The sequence below is a fragment of the Dipodomys spectabilis genome, unplaced genomic scaffold (genome assembly GCF_019054845.1).
Source record: "Dipodomys spectabilis isolate Male_0828 unplaced genomic scaffold, ASM1905484v1 ptg000373l, whole genome shotgun sequence".
Taxonomy (NCBI): domain Eukaryota; kingdom Metazoa; phylum Chordata; class Mammalia; order Rodentia; family Heteromyidae; genus Dipodomys; species Dipodomys spectabilis.
This window is the reverse complement of record NW_024871050.1, coordinates 2,460,200-2,477,858: the sequence shown is the minus strand read 5'-3', so window position 1 is coordinate 2,477,858 and position 17,659 is coordinate 2,460,200. Positions and strand designations below refer to the sequence as shown.

General features: G+C 42.3%; 1 protein-coding gene across 1 annotated transcript in view; it reads right to left on the bottom strand.

Moving 5' to 3' along the window:
* Fam117b (family with sequence similarity 117 member B) overlaps positions 1–17,228 on the bottom strand; it is a 62,685-nt gene extending 45,457 nt beyond the window's left edge. Inside the window, exon 1 of the mRNA XM_042666958.1 lies at positions 16,294–17,228. Within this exon, the coding sequence (XP_042522892.1) occupies positions 16,294–16,924 (631 nt within the window). The 5' untranslated portion in view covers positions 16,925–17,228. The remainder of the gene's footprint in view (positions 1–16,293) is intronic.
* Positions 17,229–17,659: the final 431 nt, after the last annotated feature.

The following is a 17,659-nucleotide window of genomic DNA, read 5'->3' as shown; positions in this document are numbered from 1 at the left end:
CCCCCTCAAAAAAAAAAAGAATTACAGGGGATGGGAAAGTGGCTCAGTGGTAGAGCACTTGTCTTGCATTGCATGAGGCCCTGGGTTCGATTCCTCAGCACCACATAAGCAAAAAGAAAAAAGCCAGAAGTGGCACTATGGCCGAAGTGGTAGAGCGCTAGCCTTGAGCTGAGGGACAGCGCCCAGAGTTCAGGCCCCACGACCGGACCCAAAAAATAAATAAATAAATAAAAAGAATTACAAAAAAAAAGAATTACTAAAAAAATATTCAATCAATCAAAAAAAAGGATAGAAGCCAGGTGGCCAGTGGCTCACACCTATAACCCTAGCTACTCAGGAGTCTGAGATCTGAGGATCACAGTTCAAAGCCAGGCTGGGCAAGAAAGTCCGTGAGGCTTATCTGCAATAAACCACTCAGAAAACCAGAAGTGGCACTGTGGCTCAAGTTGTAAGCACTCTCCTTGAGCTGAAGAGCTGAGGGACAGCGCCCAAGCCCAGAGTTCAAACCCCACAACTGACCAAAAAAAAAAAAAAAAAGTTAGAGAAGTAGAGAAAGTGAAACAAACAAAATAGCAAACCTATAATTTCATTAAGTGTAAATCATCTGAACAAAGCAATTAAAAAAATCTCTACCCAGAAATGGTCAGACTAGATTTTTTTTTTAAACCACAAGACCTAGCTATAAGGTATTTCTAAGACAGCCCTGTAAACAAGTTTAACAACAACAAAGATGTAGCTGGGAGCTGGTGGCTCATACCTCTAATCCTAGCTACTCAAAAGGCTGAGATCTGAGGATCACAATCTGAAGCCACCCCAGGCAGGAAAGCCCAGAAAGATTATGAGATTATCTCTAATGAACCTGCCAAAACCCCAAGTGGAGATGTGGTTCAAATGGTAGAGCACCAGTCTTGAACAAAAAAGCTAAAGGACAGGGCTGGGAAGGTAGCTCAGTGGTAGAGTGCTTGCCTTGCATGCATGAGGCCCTAAGCTGGAAGTGGCTCTGTGGCTCAACTGGTAAAGCGCTGGCCTTGAGCTGAAGAGCTGAGCTGAACTGAGCTGAGCGCCCAGGCCAAGTTCAGGCCCCATGACCGACAAAAAAAAAATCTAAAGGACAGCACTCAGGTTCTGAGTGAAAGCCCCCGTACTGGCAAGAATAAATAAATATTATATACACACACACATATATATATGTGTGTATATAATAACCATATATATAATAAACATTGTGAATAAAATTTTCCGGAACTGAGGGCTTGACTGAAGTAGTAGAACACTTGCCTAGAAGGCACAAGACCCTGAGTTCAATCCCTAGTATCACCAAAAGTTTAAAAACTATAAAAAAAATTATAGTAAGTTAATTTAAACCTACACTGAAGTTAAATCTAGTATTTCTTTTCTTGCTCTTGATATTAAACAAGAAAAATCTACTTATTAAAATCAAAGGTTGAAAACTGCAAGAAAACATCCACTGCTTGCCTGTGAATGGAAAATTTTACTTTTAGTTTCCATAAAAATCTAGAACTTGTTTCAGGCAGATTAGGGAAGTTTTGACTGCACCCAAGAGACCAGATTTCAACTAATTTATCTTCCAAAACTTAGTAGAAAAATTAAATCCTATTTTGGCTTTTATCAACTATTTAATAAAATTGTATCGTGCATACCTTACAAGCTTTTATTTTAATCTGTAAAGAAAAAAGAAAAGCCAAACTAGCCAGGCACCCATGGCTCAAGTCTGTAATCCTAGCTATTCAGACCGCAGAGATATGAGGCTCATGGTTCAAAGCCAACCCCAAGCATGAAAGTCAGTGAGACTCTTATCTCCAATTAACCACCAAAACGCCAGAAGTGGAGAGATGGCTCAAGGGTACTAGCCTTGGGCAAAAAAAAAGTCTCAGGGACAGTGCCCATGCCCTCAGTGTAAGCCCCAGAACTAACACACAAACAAACAAAAACCACAAAAAACTACATTTTTCCCCAGTTGAATTAGAACATCATTTTTTTGTGTGTGTTTTCAATGGGAGGATTAAGGGATCTGCTAATACAGGTCCATAGGGCATATCTCATTAGTATCTCCTAGAGTAAGATAAATTATTCTGACCATTTGAACAAAGTTGAAGATTTTCTTTAAAAATTAAAACTGAAGTTTCCTCTACTTGGCAGCTCACATGATAACAACGACTTCCTTAGTAGCCTAGAGGGGAAAACTATACAAAATGATTGGGTTACTAAACAGGCCTTATTAGAAATCAGTCCCTACTCAAAACAGCATTAATTTTTACTAGATTATTGGGTTTCAACTTACTGTCCATGAATGCTCCTGCTGCCTAAGAAATAAAAATTATACCAAGTTTCTCCAGAGCAAAAAGACTGGGGAAAACTGTTCAAGAGATTAACTAGATGGCCTCTAGAATTAAGGACACCAAAACATGAATTCTCAAGCTTGATAACTGCAGCATTTTTCCCTGGAGAAACTGACCAAAGAGAAAAAAACACTAACACTTGGGAGTCCCTTTCATAGTCACTCTACAGAAGTATCCTCTAAGCTAACAGCCTAATACAGATACACAGAACACTTAATCAGCATTTTAGCATTCTATTTAAACATTAATACAAAACTAAAAGACTGAACACAAAACACAAAGATCAAGATAAAAAGAGCTGAGAAAAATGAAGAGAGCAAAAAGAAAGTTTTGAGGTATTGATATCTTTTAAAAGCATCTTTAAAAGGAGAAAGCAAGGTAAGTATTCTTGAAAACTGTAGTATAATAGACAATATATAAAAACCAACATGAATACAAATAAATCTGCTAGGAGGGGGAGGAGCAAAGTGTCTGAAAGCTAGAACAGAAATAAGAAAATTATAGGTTTAATCCAAAATATAACACATCTGGATTTTCAGGGGTTCCCAAAGAGAAAATAAAAATCGTAGAAAAAATAAATAAGTATCTAAATTGAAAAAGCCAACAAAGTAATGTCCATACTGAACAGAAAACAATACCATTAACAACAAATGCTGGGGTAAGGATATGAGAAGATGGGGTGGGAAGGAACCGTAATACACTATTGATGGGAATGTAAATTAGTGCAATCACTATGGAATTCAGTATGGAGATTCCTCAAAAACAATTTTTTTTTTAAAATCTGAAACTAAAACTACTTTATCATCCAGTGATACCATTCTTGGGCATTTATCTGCAAGAATGTGAGTTAATTTACAACATAGGCACTTGGCACACTCGTATTCACTGCAGCTCAATTCACAATAGCCAAGTTATAGAAATAGCCCAGAGGCCCTACAATGAAAAAATGGATCAAGAAAATGTGATACATATGTGTGCTATATTTGCATATGTATATACATAAGTAGAATTTTATTTATCCATCAAGAATAATATTCTATTATTTGCGGGAAAATATTAATAATGGATGGGCCTGGAAAAAACTCATGTTAAATTAGGCTCAGAGAGAACAAAAAGTGCATGTTTTCTCTCATACATAGTAATCCTAAAATACAAACATATGAAAACATATAGGTCATAGGTATATACTGTATACATGATCAAAATGACTGAAGTATGGTTAACACAGGGGTTGGTTTCCATGGTGTAATCCCTTTGAACAATTAACAGATAGTTTAACAAAATGAATACCAGGAAGCTGTACTAGGTCTTGTCTGTGAGGGGTGAGGACTAAAGAGGAAAGTGCTGGAAATGCTGGGAGAATACAATAATGTACATTTGTGAAAATGAAACCAGGAAACTTTGGTAGATAGGAAATAGATGAGGGGAGAATGTGGAAGGGGTGTCACTGATCAAAATGCACTGTATACATAAATGGACATGTTAAACTGAAATCTCTGTGTATAACAATTTGGAGATATTAAGCCATGAAAAAGAAAAGAAAACAATCCAATGATAAAAACACCTCACACCAAGGCAATCTTTATTTCAGAATGGTAGGTAATGTTGGCCTTGGGCAGCTAGAAAGGAATGAGTATGAAAGAGAATATGCCTTTGATTATACGATTCTATTCTAATACCAGAGGGCTCATATACTGTACCTATCAATAGCCTGCATTAGGTGAACAGGCAAACTGAGGGTATAATGACCAATACATAAACTTCTACTGACACAGCTAAACCAGGAAGGGAAAAGAGGTTTAAGTCGGAGAGGCAAAGAAGACTGAGCACCCAAACATATGCCTTTCCCTCACTACAGCAGCCACCATATAGATATCAAATTATTTGGAGTGGGGTCAAAAGATGAAAGCCAGATGGACAACCATGGCTCATCCCTGTAATCCTAGCTACTCAGGAGGCTGAGATTTAAGGAAAGCAGTTCAAGTCAACCCAGACAGAAAAGCCTGTGAAATTCTTATCTTACCAAAAAGTCAGAAGCAGAGCTGTGGCTCAAGTGTTAAGAGTACTAGCCTTGAACACAAAAGCTCTGGGATAGCGGATAGCACTCAGGCCCTGAGTTCAAGCCTCAGGACTGGCACCAGAACAAAAAAAGATGACAGCCTCTATTTCATACTAATCCTAGTAGCCCCATTCTACTGATAAAACCCCAAGCACAGACAGATTCTGTGCAGTTGATCCTTATCTGATCTGCCCACTTCGCCTCTTGAAATAAAAACTTTGCTTATAAATCATTCTATCTTCCTACTCTTCTTGGCTCTCTGAAGTGTCCTAATCTTAGAAGTTGTAGTCAAGAACCAAGGAATATCTGGTGACCATAATACTTTCATTAAGAAAATGCACATCATTACGTATCAAAGGACTAAGAAGTACAATGGCATCAGAATTCTCAATTCTGAAATTCTAGAGTATGAAAGATACAGCAGCTTCTAATTTATTTTTGTCAGTGCTTAGATCTGAATCCACCTTCACATGCTGACTGTACCACTAAGTTACACATACTTAATATTCAGTAGAGAAAAGTTATCCCCAACCTAGAATTCAAACTCTATTCTCAAATCTATCTATAGACTTAAAGATCTTAAAGAATATAGATTTCCTATGTACCATCTCTCAAAAAAAATTACTGGAGAATATGCTTCAGCTCAAAGCTGAAGAGAAGTGAAGGGAATTCCTAACAAAGTTCCAAAACTGTAGGTAATCAGTTAAGAGGTTGAAAAAATCCAAAAGGGATGCTCCTAAGCTGGGTTTAGGACAGAGGTACATGTGCGCACGCGCGCGCACACACACACACACACACACACACACACACACACACACACACACACACACACACACACACACACACACACACACACACACACACACACACACACACACACACACACACACACACACCTAAAAAATTAACAAGAAAAAAAGTGCTATCTAATGGCAGCAGCAGCCCTGGGTCCTGTGTGGAGGTACTCTTAGTGTTGGCAGCAGCCCTGGGTCCTGTGTGGAGGTACTCTTAGTGTTGTTTCTCAAACAGCTACAAATCTCACTACAGCACCAGGACAAATCCTGTTCATGTTTGTCCATTGAGATCTTTCTCATCCTACTCTGCTGCAGGAAATCAGGTTGAAGTGACTGAATCTGGGATGGAGAGAGAAAAGGAGCAGTTCCATAAACTCTTTATTGGTGGCTTAAGCTTTGAAACCACAGAAGAAAATTTGAGAAAGTACTATGAGTAATGGAGAAAGCTCACAGACTGTGGTTATGAGGGATCCTGCAAGCAAAAGATCAAGAAGATTTGATTCTGTAACTTTCTCATCCATGGCAGAGGTTGATGATGCCATTCTTGCCAGGCCTCATTCAACTAATGGGAGAATAGTGGAGCCAAACATGCTATAGCAAGAGAGGAGTCTAGAATACCAGGGGCTCATGCAACTGTAAAGAAGCTATTCATTGGTGGAATTAAAGATGATATTGAGGGCTGGGAAGGTGGGTAGAGTGCTTGCCTTGCATGCATGAGGCCTTGGGTTCGATTCCTTAGCACCACATAAGTAGAAAAAGCTGGAAGTGGGGCTGTGGCTCAAGTGGTAGGGCGCTGGCCTTGAGCTGAAGAGCTGAAGGACAGTGCCCAGGCCCAGAGTTCAGGTCCCACGACCAGCAAAAAAAAAAAAAAAAAAAAAAGAAGATGACATTGAGGAACATCACCTTAGAGATTACTTTAAAGAACATGGAAAAATTGATACCATTGAGATCATTATTGATATGTAGTCTGGAAAGAAAAGAGGCTTTGGCTTTGTTACTATTGATGAACAAGATCCTGTGGATAAAACTGTATTGCAAAAATACCATACTATCATGTTCATAATGCAGAAGATAGGCATTGTAGGAGGTCAAAGTTCTTGGAGTGGAAGAGGAGGGATCTTTGGTTTTGGGGGTTCTCCCAATTTGGTAGAAAATTCTGGAACAGGACCAAGAAGTAACTTTAGAGGAGGATCTTGTAGGTATGAAAATGGACATGGAGGGCCGGGTGCTGGTGGCTCACGCCTGTAATCCTAGCTACTCAGGAAGCTGAGATCTGAGCATCGCAGGAAAGTCCGTGAAACTCTAATCTCCAATTTTAAAAAAACTACCAGAAAACTGGAAGTGGCGCTGTAGCTCAAGTGGTAGAACACTAAGAGCTGAGGGACAGCATTCAGGACCAGAGTTCAAGCCCCACGACCGACAAAAAAAAAAAAAGGACATGGATTTGGAGATGGCTATAATGGGTATGGAGGAGGGCCCGGAGATAGCCCTGGTTATGGGGGAGGAAGAAGAAGATACGGTGGTGGAGGACTTGAATATGGCAAACAGGGTAAGGGCTACAGAGGTGGTTATGACAACTATGGAGGAGATAATTATGGAAATGGAAATTACAATGATTTAGGAAATTCAACCAGCAACCTTCTAACTATGGCCCAAATGAAGAGTGGAAACTTCGGTTGCAGCAGAAACCTATGGGGACCATATGGCAGAAGAAACTATGGTCCAGGAGGCAGCGGTAAAAGTGGTGGTTATGGTGGGAGGAGCCAATATTGAGTTTCTTTCTTCCTATTTTCCATGAGCTTCACTGGGTAACTAGGAGAGGATGAGCCCAGAGGTAACAGAACAGCTTCAGGTTATCAAATTAGCAATCTTAAGGAAACTCTTATCTCAGTTATGCATAAATCTGCAGTGATATGGCAAAAGACACTATAGCAGATGGAGGGAGCCATTTTGTAAATGGATTGGAATATTTAATATCTTTTCTGTGGAGGAATGACTGTAAAACAAAAAACAAAAAAACAAAAAAAATGCCTTTGAGACAGCTTCTTAGCTTTTTAATTATTTCTTACTAGTGGTTTTTGTAAAAGTATAAACAAATTTGTAAGTTTCCGGTGACATGTGAAATGGTTAAGATTTTTCTCACAAGTTTTGAAAGGCTATTAGCCAGGATCATGGTGTAATAAGACATAATGTTTTTCCTTTAAAAATTTAAGTGCATGTTCATTGCTACACTATTCACAAAAGCCCAGATGCCCCACTACAGATGAATGGATCAAAAAATGTGGTACCTATATACAATAGGATATTACACAGCCACTAGAAAGGACAAAATAATGGCATTTACAGGGACATGGATGGAACTAAAACAAATCATGTTGAGCAAAACAAGACAAGATCAGAGACAAATGGTACATGGTCTCCCTGATATGTAGGTGTTAAATTCAAAATGCAAGGAGATATGACAAAGTAAACAGGACTCAAGAAACATAGGACCTCTTCTTAATTGGTCGTAATATTTTTTTAGATGACTCCATGTTCTTGACCTCCCATATGGTATATACATATGCACATCTGAGGGACGCTAAGAGGAAGGTATAGAATCAGAGGGAAACAGGTGAAAAAATACAACAGAAAGGCCCATCAGCTGCACTGGACATTGATGAAAGTTAACTAAACAACTCAAGGGTAGAGATGGGAGGGAGAGAATGAAAAAGAAAGAAGGAACAGCTCACACTAAGCAAAAGAAAGAAGTGTACAAATAACCCAATTTGGAAAAAAATAGTTGTAGTGTCAAAGTTTGTAGAATTCAGAAGCTTTATAGACCGTGAATATGACAATGTGCTTTATGAAGTTTAAAATATGTTTGTGACTTTATCTTAGTATCACTATCCCACAACACTGTGAAATTTATGCAATCACTTAATCTCAATAAAGAAAAAAATTTAAGTGTATGTGTAGAGTTAAGAAGCTGTTGCACATTTATGATTTAATAAAATAATTCTAAAGGAAAAAAAATCCACGAATGCTGTTCAATCAAAAGGGTACTATAACTACAATAGAAAGATAGTCTTTCAAAGTTAAAACTACATTTGCCATACAAGGAAGTATACAAAAAGTTGGGGGGAAAAAAAACTTCCTAAAGCAGCAGTGTAAGCATGCTATGTAGTAATGTGTAGGTAAACACCTCCAAGAGCTGAGGTGGAAGAAGCTCAAACCTGTAATCTTAGCTTCTTGGGAGGCAAAGATCAGGGGTTCAAAGCCAGCCCAAGTACAAAGAAGTTCATGAGAGTTGATCTCAATCAATGGCTGGATGCACACCACATTGCCCACCTATTATCCCAGCTATAAGGGAAGCACAAATAGGAGGATTACAGTTGAGGCCAACTGGCAATAAAGCAAAACACCATTTCAAATGTAACAAATGGGAGCTGGGAATTTAGCTCAGCGAAGAGTGCCTGCCGGGAGAGCTCAAGGCCCTGAGTTTGGTTCTTAGCTCTGGGAAAAAAACAAAAACAAAAACAAAAACAAAAAAAACACATAACAAATGCATGCTGAGTGAGGATGATTTACACCTGTAATTATAGCTACTCAAGAAGTTGAGATCTGAGAGTCTCAGTTTGAAGCTAGCTCAGGCAATTAACTACCAATTGTAAGGTCCATTCCTGGATGGCGAGCAGACCCTGCCCAGTACCTGCGTTACCTAGGCAACTGGGACACCTAGAAGAGGTCTCATCTGCATCCGCTGAGGTCACATCTTAATCTGGTCCCACCTGGTCCCACCTCTTACCTGGTCCCACTTCCCTTTACCTGGACACACCTCCTCCCCCCCCCCCCCCCCGCCCCTACCCTATATAAGGCCTAACTCAGGGCCACTCCACTCTTTCGAGTGGAGTGCCAACCTTGCCTGGTCCCAGCAGGTCTACTATATAAACCTAACCCTTACCTGAATACCACGTGCGTGGTGCTGTTCTTACTCAGCTACCTCTTTTTAAAAACCTAACGTAACTACCAAAAAAGCTGCAAGTGGAACTGTGGCTCAAGTAGTAGAATGCTAGCCTTGAGCAAAAAACTCTGGGCTGGGAAGGTGGCTCAGTGGTAGAGCGCTTGCCTTGCATGCCTGAAGCCCTGGTTCGATTCCTCAGCACCACATAAGCAAAAAGAAAAAAGCCGGAAGTGGCGCTGTGGCTCAAGTGGTAGAGCGCTAGCCTATAGCTGAAGAGCTGAGGAACAGCGCCCAGGCCCAGAGTTCAGGCCCCACAACCAGAAAAAAAAAAATAATAATAATAAAATAAAAAAATACCACTAATTTGTAGGTGAAGATGACAAAGATATATGAAAATAGCTAATACTGAGACATCCTTGTATCCCATGGAGTCATCAAAAGAATTTTATCATTATGATAATCCTCTATTGTAAGTACTATCAGTATCCCCTCCCCCTCCAACCTGCCCGTACTTTTTTGTCAGACATGGGGCTAGAACTCAAGGCCTGGGCACCATCCCTGAGCATTTTCCCCTCAAGGCTAGAACTCTACCACTTTGAGTCACAGCTCCACTTGCAGTTTTTGAGTAGTTAATTGAAAATAAGAGTCTGCCTGGACTAGCTTTGAACACAATCCTCAGATCTGACTCACGAGTAGCGAGGAATACAGTTATGAGCCACCATCACCCAGCTTTCAGTATTCCCTTAATTAATTAATTAGTTTTTGTTGGTCGTGGGCCTTGAACTCTGGGCTTGGGCGCTATCCCTCAGCTCTTCAGTTCAAGGAGAGCGCTCTACCTCTTGAGCCACAGCGCCACTTGCAGGTTTCTAGTGGTTTATTGGAGATAAGAGTCTTACAGACTTTCCTGCCCAGGCTAGCTTGAACAGTGATCCTCAGCATCCTGAGTAGCTAGGATTACAAGCAGGAGCCACTGACTCGGTATTCCCTTTATAAGTGAAGTATACGGACTAAATTAAACAGCTATTAAATAAATGGAAATGCCAGGATCTGAACCCTGCAAATCTAGCTCCAGAGCACATAACTATTAACCATGAAATGTATATTAACCATGGCATACAATTTAATTCATTTTAGTTCACATATTCTACTAATGGTCATTTTGAAATTTGCCCTTCCACTTTTTTTCTACTCTTTCCTGTCTCACCTCCCCAATGTACCCTATGCCCTACCATTTTAGCCATATAGGAGTGAACATGTACATTTTCATATCTTTAAAGTTCAACTATAAAGTTCTGTTCCTCCTTTTCAAAGCAAAATCAAAAGCCATTTGCTCTGAGAACTTTCTATACTCATCTCCTATAGAATTATACACTCTCTAAGAACCCAGAGTATTCATGATACTCAATGCCTACATATCTGTTATACATGGCTAATTTGAATCTCTGAAGCTATATATTTTACATCTCTACTGCATAGTACAGTAATATAGAGTAGTTCAGTCAAATTTAACATAACTGAATGAAATTTGCATGCAATGTAATACATACAAAGCAATGGAGAAACGACTAAAAATATGTCTTGCTGACACTAAGTCACACATAGACACTAAACTATTGACTTTTTTTCTAATGAGTTTTCAAACCATTTTCCCTGGGGGCTTCAAGTAAACAATTTTCAGTACGGAAAAAGAGTAACAAAAATCACTGAAGTAGTAGGAGGGATTTTTTTTAGGCTTATAGTATTTTCTGGAAACAGTTTTTAGCAAACATCAAATATTCAACAATTGGGGGCTGGGAAGGTGGCTCAGTGGTAGAGAGCTTGCCTTGCATACCTGAGGCCCTGGGTTCGATTCCCCAGCACCACATAAGCAAAAAGAATAAAGCCGGAAGTGGCTCTGTGGCTCAAGTGGTAGAGCGCTAGCCTTTAGCTGAAGAGCTGAGGGACAGCCCCCAGGCCCAGAGTTCAGGCCCCACGACCGGACCAAAAAAAACAAAAACATAAACAAATATTCAACAATTGAATTCTGACTCTAACATACTACAGTTAACACAAACTCCTCAGCCTAAAAGGGTTGCTTGCACCCATCTTTCAGATGCTAGTACCTGGGCCATAAATCAGGGTTTTTCAGGACCCCCTCCTAAGAGATGGTTAATTTTCTACAACAGCTTACAGAACTCAGGAAACTCCTTCACTTAAATTCATTACCAGTTCTATTATAAAGACACAAGCTAAGATGAGCCATATAGGCAGGCAGTAGTGGCTCACACCTACAATCCTAGTTACTCACGAGGCTAACATCTGAGGATCACAGTCTGAAGCCAGTCCAGGCAAGAAACTCTGTGACACTCTTATCTCCAATAAACTACTCAGAAAAAGCCAGAAACGGCACTGTGGCTTAAGTGGTAGTGTGTTAGCCTTGAGCACAAAGAGGATCCAGGACAGACCCAGGCCCAGAGTTCAAGCCTCAGGACTGGCTTAAAAAAAAAAAGGGGGGGGGGAGTCCATATGGAACAGATTCACAGAAAAAGGTATGCAAAACTATAATAACATACAGTTGATCCTGAAATAATGCAAGCTTGAACTGCTCAGGTACTTATATGAAAATGCTTTTTGGAAATTTTGTGACAATTGGAAAAATCAGCTAGAAATAACTTCATTGCCTAGAAATGTGAAAAAAGAAGTCTTAAGATTCATATATGCCACAAATTCATAAAATACAAACATTCCTTAATTTTACTATTGTCATGAGTAGATAATAATATATTAATTATTCTCATCATAAAATATGCATAAACATATTATAAAAAGATAACAATTATTGCTTGTGGTTCCTGCTGATAATCCTACCTAGTAGGCCTCTGAAAATGGAAGGTTGACTATTTGGAGCTAGCCAGGAGAGAAAAATTCCAGAGATCCCTCTTTATCCTGTATCTATCATCCTAAGCCACTGGCAGGCTGAGACTTGGAGGATCAGGGTTCCAGGTCAACCAGGACAGGCAAGTCCACAACTTTCCGTCTTCAGCAGAAAGAGACTAAGGATAGTGGCATGGTCCTGTCATCCCAGCAACCTTAGGAAGCCTAAAATAGATGGATTATAATCCAGGTACATATCTCAGCAGGAAGTAAGACCCTATCATAAAAATAACTGACAAAAAAAAAAATAAGGCTGGAGGTATATGGCTCAGTGGTAGACTGTCTGCCTAGCAATCATGAAGTCCTGAGTATAAACTCTCTAGAACCACCAAAAAAACTAACACTTATTAAATCGTACACACACAAACACTAACAGACCAAACATGGCTCCATTCTCAGTCAAGGGAAAAGTAACCAAAGTGAAAATTCAGTATTAAATATAACTGCACACAATACCTGAAGTACTATAATACTGCTGTCATAATTTCATAGCTACATCCTGTTGTTATTTCAGTGAGCTCCAATATTCCAAGTATACACAATGTAATGCTGATCCATCGTTACCTGAGTAGTCCAACTCTCCATTATATTGCTAAGTCAGTAAAAAGTGATCTCCTGAGTTTCTACCTATGTTTAACAACCAAAAATATGTGCTAACTTCTTATCAGTGAAGCTTTCAGAAGGCTGCAGGCTATCAATAGTTAAGTTCTGGAAGAGTAAAAAATTATGGATACATTTTTAAACTGCACAGGGGACAGGGCAATGTCAAAACATCAAATTCACAAGCTGTTCAAGTCTACTGAATTATGTATTTTAAAATAGCTAAAAGAATGGATTTCAAATGTTGTCACTAGAAAGAAGTGGTGTTTGAGATAATAGATTAATTAGTCTAAATTGATCATATCACAATGTATATAAGCATCAAAACCACAGTACCCTATAAATATATCCAATTATTATTTATTGAGTAAAGGTAAAACTAAACAAAAAGAAATTCCATATAATCGTGAAACTCAGGCTATGTCCACTAAAACTAGAAGCAAAACTAATAACATACAACAAAAGTTAATTTGTCTACTTAGATACTACACCTGAGTTATTTGTCAAATACTCATTTATAACTACTACATCATAAGTATCATTACTTAATTTTCATAAAAGAAAGTTAAGGGTTTCGCTCACTCCTGTAACCCTAGCTACACAGGAGACTGACATCTGAGGATCACAGTTAGAAACCAACTCAAGCAAAAAGTCCATGAAACTCTTATTACAATTAATCAGCAAAAAAGTAAAAAATAGTTTTGGTTCAAGTGGTAGAACACCAGCCATGAGCAGAAAAAGCCAAGTGAGAGCTCCAGGAACTGAGTTTAAGCTCCAATACTGACAAACACACATGCACACACAAGCTCATGCATGCACAGTATAAAAAGCAAGTTAAAAATTACAAAGTTTCCTTATGTCAGATGACTGTAGGTGGCAGAACAATTTTCTGTTTGTCAGTCATGGGTTCTGTCCCTGAAGCTTTTGTGCTCAAGGCTAGTGCTCTACACTTTGCACCACAGCTCTACGTCTGGTTTTCTGGTTAATTGGGGAATCGACTCAATGATTTTCCTGCCCAGAGTAACTTCAAACTGTAATCCTCAGAATTTAAGCCTCCAGAGTAGATAGGATTACAGGAATGAGCCAACAGTGCCCAACTAAAAGTTATTAAATCCAGACCATCTTCCCAAATCTTATTTTCTAACTTCAATGTTATCCACATGTCCACTTTTAATATATTTGATATATTTATATATTTAATATATTTCCTGGATTGGATAGGTAAAAGAAGGGAAGGCACTAAAACAACTTCATAGTTAACCCTGTTGCCTAGTTACCTTCAAAATGTGTCTCAGTTCCTAATGACAAACCACTTTGCTACCTATGGAGATGCAGGCACTGAGATGTTACATTTAAAAAAATGCTGAGTATCTGGTTTACTGTATCTTAGCCAAGAGAATAACGTTCTAGATCAGGCAGTGATTAGATCAAAGACCAGCAGAGTGAAGCAACTAGGTAAAAATCCCAATTTAAGAGATTTTTGAGATACTGGAGCCCTAACAACAAAAGTTAGGACATCCAGTGATACACCTGGAAAACAGGAATATGATCTAGATGAATCCTGGAATTTGAGTCACATGGGGCAGCCCTTCCTTCTACATTAAGAACTTTCATATTTCATTGAACCTGCAAACTAGTGATATAACATTCCTTTGGGGGCGGGGGGCACTGGTGGGTCACACCTGTAATTCTAGCTACTCAGGAAGCTGAGATCTGAGGATTACAGTTTGAAACCAGCCCAGGCAGGAAAATCTGTATAAACTATTCAAAAAAGTGGGAAGTGACACTATGGCTCAAGAGGTAGAGCACTAGCCTAGCACTGAGCAAAAGCAGGGACAGTGTCCAGGCTCAGAGTTCAAGCCCCAGGACTGGCAAATAATAATAACAATAACAATGTAAACGTCTTGTAATTAAAGACTATCCTTCTAGATTTAGATATACAAAACAGGCAAATGATCTAATCAGGTAGAACTAAAATAAAAAAGCTTTTTATCCACATTATAGGGGTGGTGATCACTACAGTAAAACAATACATCCCAGGAAGAAAACTATCAAACATTCACACTCTAGTAAGACCCATTAATACAGGCAGAATTCCTCACATCTAGTTAATAATGCTGCACTAGAAGAATAATTTTTTCCTTTTTTCTGTTTTATTTTTGGGGAGGCACTACTAATGAGGATGGTTAATTTTATAGCATGAACACTCCAAGAAATGATACATCAGCAAGAAAGGAACCTTTGGAAAATACAAAGAATAAACACAGCAGAAACCTGAGATCCCAGGAAACACAGTCTTTTAGAAATCACTATAGTCAATCCACACTTGGCCAATAGTTAACCTAGTTTTTCTTGGTTGTTTCTCTGCTTTCAGTATCAAATACTGTAGTTGACAGGGTGGCCAGACTGTGCTACCATACTGGGTGCACTCTTTCCTCCACCTTTACTGCCCATTAAGCAGCTCTTCTGATTGACTGTATTGGCTCCACAGGTTGAAGACTGTAAAAAGAAGCAATCTGGTTCACCACTTCAAAACTAAATATACAGAACTCCTCATGCCACTTATTTCCCAGATTTTTCTTCTTATATACATCATGAAGACAGGGTCTTTGGAATACAAACAACTAGAATTCAAATGTCAGTCCATTCTACTACCACATGTGAAATTGTCAACCATTCTGCCTTTAATACACTAAGACATTCTCCAGACAGGGAAAAACAAAGGTATATGTTGGCCTTCTTAATATATAAAAACTTTTTGGTACATTTTGCCACATAAGCAAATCACCTCATCAATTTTAACCCTTTCAACTTCCCATAATACAAATTTCTCCTGAGTTACTCTTTTTGAATGCTTCCACAGAAACGCAACAGCTCAGAACCCTTCCCAAGAAAGCTTCCAGTATTTAGAAGCGCAACCAATTTAATTCTGCACGAACAGAACAAGAGGGGAAAAAAATCCTGGATTTGGTTTTTCTAGATACAAATCATAAAAATCCTCAGACATAAATAAACAAATAAATAAATAAAACCCCCGTCCACCTTCCAGAGGAATGTTAACCGCTCCCTACTAGCTATTCATTGATGAAATGTTAGGGAACGCACAAATTCGCTCGCAGCCTCGCCTCACGCATCTTCACTGAGCTAAATCTGCTATTGCTAAGCCAGCCATTCCGTTCCCCCAAAAGTGGAACAGGAACACTCAGCAGCACGCCTGTGCCAAGGCTAGGCTCTACCCGAGTCACTACGACAAAGTGACAAACCAATCTAGCCTCACCCTCGAGGGAGGGGAGCGGCCAGCAGCGGAAGACCAGAACCTCAGGTTTATAATTAACACCTACCGGCCCCCAGCGCAAGCTTAGCGGCTGCCCTCCGCGGCGGGGACCCACGCGGGGTGGGCGAAGGAGTGGAGGAGATGGGCACGGAGCAGCGGCTGGGGTGGGGGCGCCGGGGGCCGGAGACAGGCTGGGCCGCGTCCCCCGGCCCCCACCCCGCCCCAGCGCGCGCCCCGCCCCCGGCCCCGCCCCCGGGCTCCGCGGTTCCGCCGCAGTCCCAGCTCCGAGCCCCGAGCCCCGTTCCCTCGGCCGCCTCCCCCGCCACGGGCGCGCGACGCCCCGCACCGACCTGCCTTGCAGACCGGGGCGCTCGGGCTCCTCTTCTCCAGGGAAGGGCGGCCCTGCTCCGGGGACCTCCTCCGGTGGCGGACGCGGGCTGGGGGTGGGGCCGCGCTCACCTCGCCCGTCCACAGGTGGGTGGGCGACGAGCTGGGCGACGACACCGTGCCCAGCAGGGGCGGCGGCGGCGGCGGCTGCGGCCGCGGGGGGCTTCCGCGAGCCCCGGGCGCGGCGCCACGCGGGGGGCTGGTGCCTCGCGTGGACGTCGCCGACGCGCCCGTCTGCGTGGCTACCGTGGGGCTGGTGCGCGCCGCCGCGCTCCCGCCACCGCGCGTGGGGCTCGTGCTGCGCGAGGCGGTGCGCGGGCCGCCGCCGCCACTGCCCCCGCCGCCGCCACTGCCCCCGCCGCCGCCGCCGCCTGAAGGGCCTGAGGCGCCGCCGCCGCTGTTGTTGCCGCCGCCGCCGCCGCCGCCGTTGCTCCGCGTGGGGCTGCCATGTTGCTGCTGCTGCTTCAGCTGGAACGGAACCGTGGCCCTCATGGGCTGCAGGCGGCTCCCGGGTCCTCCGGCTGTGGCGACCGCACTACATCCGAGGGCGCCGGTCGGCGTGGGGGACCCATTGCGCCTCACCCGCTGGGACATGGTCCCCCTCCCCTCCCTGGTGACTGGGCCGAGACGAGAGGGCTTTGTTGTGAGGATGCTGAGAGGATTCCCGAGGCCAGAGAGAAGGCCCTCCCCCCCCCTCGTTGGGGTGACGAAGCTGGACTCTGGGGTGCAGGGAATGAGGCGACCGGGCCGCGGCCGGCAGTAACGAGGTGGTGCAGCCGCCGCCGCCGCCGCCGCCGCTCCTCATCAACAATAGTGTCTCCTCCGCTGCCCCCGCCCCCCGCGGTCGCCCATTGGTGTAGCGTCACCCGCGCTCGAGCCGTTCCGCCACGCTGATTGGCTGCGTGGAGCTCGGGTCCGGGCCCCGGGGCCTTAGAGAGCTTGGATTTGCGCGGAGACCGTCTGCTCTTTAAAGAGAAAAGACCCGCCCCCCTCACTGGGGGGGAGGGGGTGGGGAAGCGCAGGGAGCGGGCCTGTGTGTATTTGTAGTGTGCGTGCGCGAGCGTGTGCACACGTGAGTGTACGCAAAGGCGCGGACCTGGCCACGCGCGTCCCTCCTTCCCACTGCGGGGAGCCCGGAGACTCAGACCCTGGTGTATTGCCAAAGGGGCTGTCCAGAGCCGGAGCGTCCCCAGGGATGGTCTGAATGAAGCCTTTACCCCATAACTCATTTCCGAGTCACAGTAGTAGCTGTGGATTAACACGTACACCTGGCTCTTTCTGGCGTTGTTTTTTTTGTTTTGTTTTGTTTTGCTTTTATTAAGTAGTTGT